General features: G+C 36.0%; 1 protein-coding gene across 1 annotated transcript; it reads left to right on the top strand.

The window, feature by feature from the left end:
• Nucleotides 1-4572: 4572 nt before the first annotated feature.
• Nucleotides 4573-6951, top strand: LOC138128078 (carboxylic ester hydrolase-like). The gene is made up of 10 exons (XM_069044274.1): nt 4573-4731; nt 4784-4918; nt 4966-5094; nt 5146-5299; nt 5346-5531; nt 5580-5785; nt 5839-6019; nt 6072-6244; nt 6294-6565; nt 6613-6951. Exons 1-10 carry the CDS (start codon nt 4678-4680, stop codon nt 6803-6805), a joined length of 1683 nt encoding a protein of 560 aa, XP_068900375.1. The 5' UTR covers nt 4573-4677; the 3' UTR covers nt 6806-6951.
• The last annotated feature ends 965 nt before the right edge of the window (nt 6952-7916 follow it).

The following is a 7916-nucleotide window of genomic DNA, read 5'->3' on the forward strand; positions in this document are numbered from 1 at the left end:
CGAACAAAAACAAGTCAAAAACTGTGTTACTAAGCACTTAAAATTATGGAATTAAATGTTCGAATTGCCATCCCCCAGCTTTTTGACAATAAGCAAGTTTATAAAGAAATTTCCCCTGTTTTAGTTTTATCTTGTTTTATCCCCGCACCCAATCAAAATTAAAATTTCTATACGTTGTGTTTCTGTTAAATGAGTAATTTTCGAAAACGTTTTGTAAAACAAATAACACATACGAATGAAATTGACAGTAACAGTTGACTGTTTGATTTACCTACTTGATTTTTTGACTTGTTTTTGTTCATTATAAAATTTATTTTTTCCAAGTTTATCATTTATTTTCTCAAAAATTTCCTTATGTAAGATAATAAAATTTTTATACTCTGATTTAGACAATTAAAGGGGCTATCAGAATCAAGAAAAAAAAATACGGGGTTTCTATTTAAAAAAACAATCGATGACGTCATAGCTCGAAAACAAATGACTGCTTGGAATTTTATTTTCTATTAAAATATGTATTTTTATAAACTAAAATCGACCTGTCCAAAGATTTTTTTGAAAAAAATTGTGTTTAATTTTTAAAGAATTTATTCCATACTTTTGCCGCTCACTGTATATTTCTTTCCATTAGCGTTTTGATCTTATCCATCAACTTTTTGTTGTTCAATTTCCTGCTATTCAGATATTTAAACCAAATTGTAGTCACCACCTTGACTAGGTGGTGTTGTCGATTCAAACTAACTGAGCAAGAATGGATTTAAAAATAATAAACCTTATTTTCAAATGTGGAAGAATTTTATCAATAACTCCCTCATCTACCAGGCAGAGAAATTTGAACAATTTTGAAAAACTCTACGGATATGTTATATTTGCCACACTGACATCTTTTACCTGGTACAACATTTTTTTGACTGGTGTATCCAAGTCGAATTTGACACAGAGTCAATATATTCTGGCCCTGGCAGCAATTTTCACATTTACAATACACAACTTTTACATTTTCGTCATCATGAAGTTGCAGAAGCATTCTGCATGGTTCAGATTGCTAGAACGTCTTGAATATACTCAATGCTACAAAAACAACCAAAAGTTGTATCACTTGCAGTTTGTGATGTCCCACTTGATCGCATTATCTATAATTGTGGTCTACAAATATCTTTATTTAATTTACATTGACACAGCCCAAATGCTGTTCAGTTTGGTGATGTGCATTGAACTTTATCTGCAATTTTTCTACCTAGTTTTGCGCTGCATCATACTAGAGATGTTCCTTTCGCGGTACCACCTTCAAAACAACCTTTTGCAGCGAGCCGCGCTCAAAAACTTTCCGAAAATTCCCAAAAGGACCAAACAAGATTTGTTCATCTTGGAAGATGCAGTCAAAATCTTCAATGACATCTTCGGATGGGCCTCTCTTCTGGAAATCATCTCGACGGGGCTTAAAACTCTTATATTCCTGGACATCGTGATTAAAAACGAACTTCGTTTTGAGTTTTTCCAGGTCCTGTTCGAATTTATATTTCTTCTCCTGTGTTGGGTACCGAAGTGGACTATCTCTGAAGTGTATTACTAATAATTCGCTTTAAGGGTTGCGTTTTGGTGAATGTGTACCTGTGTGACTCCATTTTGAAACGATATGAACAAATCGAAATGGCGGCGTGCAAACTACACAGTGTTATGAATGATGTGTATATATTCGCCGGTGAAAAATCGATTTCACTCATAACAGTTGTCTGCCGAAACCGCCCAAAATTCGAAGCTGCGAGGTTCTTTGCTCTTGACAAGACCACGTTGTTTAAGACTTTGTACACCATTGTCACATTTTTGCTCGTAATCATCCAACTCAAGTCAAATTTGTAAAATTATTTGAACAAACTGTAACTGCAACACAGTTTATTTGATTATTCTTATTATTCTTCACTGTTGATGTACCGTGAGATTAATCAATTAACAAATGTTAGTTTTAAAAGTTAGGTTAGGTACTTTTGAGAACGTTGAAATCTTGATTTTCATAAAGGTGTGCATTATGTTTTACCTGTAGGTTGCACAGTATGTATCAATGGAGTTTCTTGATTCTTTCCTAATAATTAATTAAATCCAAGCTATTAATAGTGTTTAGGCCATAATCGCAATTGCAAAAACAGGAAGTTGTGGATGTAGACATTGCACCTAGGCAAACAATTTTTGTTTGTCGAATTTGATAAAATCAGATCGTAGCGTAAACAATAATTTATATGCAATTAGAACCTTATATAATACAATATTCTAAATACAATTTTCGTATTAATAATGGTTTAGACGTATTTTTTTTAAATTTGTCTATTGATGTTTTAACGTTTCCACAAAGCAAGTTTGTTTTTTTCTCGGACTATCAAGATGTAGGTCATTAGGGTTTGTCCAAATATGAAAAACAAAAATATTTTGCTAGTGTTGGAGCGGATAAGATGGATACAAAAATAATAAATGTGATTTTTAGATACGGAAGAAAGTTATGGTTAACTCCTCATTCTGACAGCCTGAATTTAAAACCAACTCGTTTGGAGAAATTCTACAGCTTTCTAATATTTACACTGTTAGCAAGTTGTGTGAACTTTTACTTTTTTGGTATCAGATTAGTTAATACTACACCATTCAGTGCAGAATATATTTTGGTGGCTCTACTATTAGTTACATACGTCATGCACGACTTCTATGTTTTTATAATAGTTAAATTCTGCAAGTGTGCCAAATGGTTCGAGATGGTACAATGTCTGGAACGTGTTCGTTGCCACAAAAACAGATTTCCGTCGTACCATTTACAATTTGTCATGTCACAACTAGTGGGAGTTTCTTTCACAGTTGTTGGCATCTGCATATATTTATTTTTCTTCTCACTAAACCACGCGGTTGGTATTCTCGTGGTTTGTATTGAAATCAATTTGCAACTCTTCTACGTGGTACTCCGTTGCATCATATTAGAAATGCTGAAGTGCAGGTACCAACATCAGAAATCTCTGATATTGAAAGCTGGATCGCAAGCACACTTTCACAACCTGTTCAAGATTGTCACAAAAATTAAACACAATTTGTTCTTGATCAAAACTGCGATCGACCGCTTCAACGATATTTTCGGATGGAGCACCCTCTTGAATATTTTCTCCGCTTCCGTCAGGACTCTGACTCATATTGATAGTATGATCACAAAGGAGAGTACCTTCCATTTATCAACCAATCCGGGAAATATTTGCAGTGCGTTGTACCAAATTACTTTCCTTCTTTTAATTTGGGTGAGGAGCTCCAGATTTTGAAAATATTTGACTGATGGTGTTATTCCAGAGCGGAGTTATAGCGAATGTGCTATTGTGTGATTCCGTTCTCCAGAAGCACGCTCAACTTTTGGCTTTGGTGAGCGAACTGGAAACTAACCATCACGATGTACCGTCAGTAAACCAACAGTTGAATTCGCTTCTGGAGACCATCGAACACCTCCGTCCAAAGTTCGAAGCCGCAAGATATTTCTTCGTTGATAAAACCATACTGTTCACTGTTTCGTACAGCATCGTCACGTTTCTGCTTGTGATAATTCAATTCAAATGAAATTTGTAAAATTTCCCTCGGGTAGTACCACCATTGGGAATATTTTTTCACCCTAAATAACAAAAAAATATTTATTATTTCCTGTTCCATCACAAAGCCTATTTATTTCTACATGTTTCAAAATAGAACTTATTCAAACTAGAAGGATAATATTATTTTATAACGTCGTAATCTTTGATCACAAAATTTTAAAAAGCACCGAAGGAAATCCAGCACTTTGCCCAAAAATAGTAAATTTTGTGGGGATCGCCTCTGAAGAGGTGTACCTTGTCGTGGGTCCACGGTATGGCGCGTAGCTGATCCTTCAGACCATTATTCCCAGGAGTGACTTCGTCTTGGGTCGATATAAATCCAAATGGACCTAGTTGGTAGTTGATGGTCACGATTAAAGGTCGAAGTAATTTTCCGGTTTTTCTAGATTCTTAATCCGCCGACGTAGCCTCCACCGTGCACGAAAAACTTTACTGATAATTCAGTACAGTTTTCGTCGTCCGTCGTCTGGAAAATTCGCGTTGAAGATGTTTGTGAAGAGACAATCTTCCAATTCGTAGTTTCTGTTGGCGAATTGTTGGTAGCAAGAGACGTCTCGACCAATGGGACCGCAGATACTATCCCAAGATTGGGAAGGTTGTGCGGCCTTGACAGTCTTAGTAGAACTCGTTTAAGAAAAACTAAAACATGGTACTTTCTCAAAAGCATAATCGGTTGATCTTGCCTTGGGAGTTTGCACCTTGGCGGCCACGTATCTTTCTATTTTTAAATTTATTTAAATTACCACTTTACGAACATTTTACTTTACATTTATATTAAATAAATCTACATCTAAAACATGTAATGACAAATGAATATTTATTTATCTTTGCTACTAGATTGAAAGTCATTTACACTTATTTTTACGCCGACGAAAATTTTCCCAATATACGTTATCATTTTCAAAACAATTATTTCATCTTGAGAGGTAATTGTATTATTATTGTTTCTTATCATAACCACTTCAATCTATCTCCCTGGGTGCAACATCACGTAGGTAACATAAATCTGGTTTAATCTTGTCGACATAAAAATAATTGCCATTTTGATACTGATAAGTCATTCAGCGCCAAAATGTTGGAGAACTTGTTGTTTTTTGTTGTAATTCTGCTCCAAGTTAATTTCTTGGTAAGGTTTGAAAAAAATCGAGATTCTATTTTTCTGTACAATTAAAAAACAGATCGCCGACCCGTTGGTACAACTACCTAATGGCCTGATACAGGGACGTGAAGCTACAACATTTGCAAACAAGTCGTACTTTGCTTTTGAAAAAATTCCGTACGCATCTCCACCCGTTGGTGCTTTGAGATTTAAGGTATTTATCATTTTGAGTGTGTGACGGAAAATAAAGTGGTACTTTAGGCACCTCAACCGGCTCAAGACTGGGACGGTACTCTCAACACTACACATTTAGATGTCAGTTGTTTGCAGTCGCTACCAAGTGCATCCAATTCTGAAGACTGTCTCTTTGTCAATGTCTTTACCCCAGAGGTACTTGGTTACAAATAATTTCTTCAAACTATTATATAGTACCATTTGTAGCTGCCCATGAATGGGGACAATGTGTCTTTAACTGTCATGTTTTATATACATGGTGGAGCATTTAGTGTAGGTTCCAGCATGGACGCATCACCTGATCTCTTTGTCAACAACGATGTAGTCCTGGTCACAATCAACTATCGATTGGGACCTTTCGGTAAAAAAACATTATGTTAGTACTACTTTACAAAAGGTACTTGCAGGATTTCTATCGACCCAAGATGACGTAATTCCTGGCAACAATGGTCTGAAGGACCAGTTACTCGCGATTCGGTGGACCCATGACAACATTCATTTGTTTGGTGGCAATCCTGACCAGATAACCATTTTTGGAGGAAGTGCAGGCGCAGGGTCATGCGCTTACCATCAACTCAACCAAAATTCAGAAGGTGGTAACATTAACAACAGAAGCTTTGGAAAAATAATTTTTGTTGTAGGACTCTTCCGAGGTGTCATCCTAGAAAGCGGTTCTTTTTTGTGTACGGGAATGTTTCAGCGAAATTCAAGAAGCATCGCCTTTGGAACTGCAGCGCTTTTGAACTCTACATTTGAGGGTAGTAATGATTCTGAAGCTTTACTCCAGTTCTTGCAGAGTGTTGATGCTGAAGAGCTAAATACGGCTGCAGGAGAGTATGATAATTTGGTAAGATAGATTTGGCACAGAAATAAATGTGTGGCATGACCAGGTATTATCAGGTGACTCCAGCATGGGATTGGGATGTTTCACAAGGGGTCATGTGGGCGCCTGTTATTGAGGCGAAGAACCCAGACGCATTTCTCACCAAGAAAATGTTTGGTCTCCTCCAAGCTGGTAATGTTTTGGCAGTACCTACACTGATGGGCTTCAACTCTGAAGAGAGTTTATTCTTCAATCAAGGTATGTAGTCGGATATTTAAGATATCAAAATAACTACGATGTTTGGGATCAGATCCAGATGTATTCAAATCCTGGGCGGAAACTTGGGATGAAGATCTAAATTTGATAGTACCAAATGATATGCAAATTGTTGATGAAGTCGATCATGCCGAAATGGGACGTCTAATTAGAGAAATTTACACAGGAGGTGAACCGTTTGCTGATAATTTAGGGGCTGGCATTAGAGTAAGTACCTTCTATAACGTACCACGACTCGTAGTGACTGTCTCTCTAGTACTCCAGTGATACCTCATTCACGAGATCCATGATCAAACACGCCGAAATATTTTCTAAATATGCCAAAACCTATTTCTACCAGTTCTCTTATGATGGAGAAATTGGACATATCAACGTTCATTATGATGGTGCTGAAAATGTCGGTCATGGTACGGAACTCTCGTACTTATTTTGTTCTGGAAATGGTTGCGATGATGATATTTATGCAGAAGATGACCTCATTACTAGAAATCGTCTCATGAAACTTTTGACAGATTTTGCAAAATATCAGTAAGTGGTAAGAAAGGTACTATATGTATTACATTTTTGTCCGATAGGGACCCTACGCCGGAACCTTCAGAGATCTTACAGAATATTACCTGGCCCGTGGTTTCCACAGATCAAGGCGATTTTCTTTATCTCGACATCAACAAAGACTTACAAATCAAAAATCATCCGAAAGAGAGTACTTACAGCAAATGGACCGACCTTTATGACAGTTTGGGCTACAGTGATTTTGATACTTATTAATATCGTTTTTTATGCTCTAATATGTATTCTTAAGTGTTTTCTTATTTTGTGCAATTACTTAAATGTTCCAAGCACGATTTGGTAATTGGTGGTACAATTACATATGCAGTGTGGAAACTTTAACTGGAATAAAATTAATAACTTGACACTGGCGATTTTTGTAAAAAAAATCCGAAATAGGTCAATTTTTGTTTTTCCCTGTCCACATTTTGGCGCATATACTCGTAGTTTTTTGCACTCATAGCCTCAAAATCGGTATTTCCCAGTTCTCCTCGGAGTGCGGAAACAACGATTTCCCGCACGCGGTGTTTTTGTTTCAATGAAAATTAATATTCTTTCGTTTTAATTGGTTTTAGTTTAGTAAAATTAAAGCTTCTGTTGCTTTAATTATAAGATTACAAAAAAAAAAACATGAGTAATATAATTTGCACCCGCGGAATTACTCATACGATTGTTTAAATGATTTTTAAAAATTGTTAATATTTTGATAATTAATACAGGGTCTTTCAGAACTGGCGGACCAAAATAATACCACCAGGATTGATTTGATTTTTTTTTCGAATTCTTTTGCCTAATTTAATCCAATTAAAATGTTAAATTTTCTTTGGGGAGGAATAATTCTGTTATTAATCACGCGTTAAAATTTAATTCGAATTAAATATTTAATTTTCTTTCTATAAACTGGCCCTTAATATATCACAAAAATTACGTAACGAAACCAGTTAGGTGGTACTTCTTCAATTTCATGCCTGATTTTGGCTTCCACGTTACAAATTTTGTGGTTTCTCTTTGTAAATTTTATTTTTTAAATGACCCCAGAAAAAAAATCTAGGGGACTCAAATCAGGCGACCTGGCAGACCATTCAATAGATCCCCGACGTGCTATCTAACGACTTGGAAAGATGTTATTCAGAAACAGACGAACATCAACTCCATAATGGCACAGAAATACATTTGCAAATATTCAATAATAGCAATCGTGCAAGATAAAAAATAATAGAATATTATTCATGGTGAGGATGTTTTTGTGTCACGAGCCGCAGGCGAGGGCCGTAATTCACCCGAGCAAGTAATAGCTATTATCCGCGAATAAAATACTATACCTTTTTGA

The sequence above is a fragment of the Tenebrio molitor genome, chromosome 4 (genome assembly GCF_963966145.1).
Source record: "Tenebrio molitor chromosome 4, icTenMoli1.1, whole genome shotgun sequence".
Taxonomy (NCBI): Eukaryota; Metazoa; Arthropoda; class Insecta; order Coleoptera; family Tenebrionidae; genus Tenebrio; species Tenebrio molitor.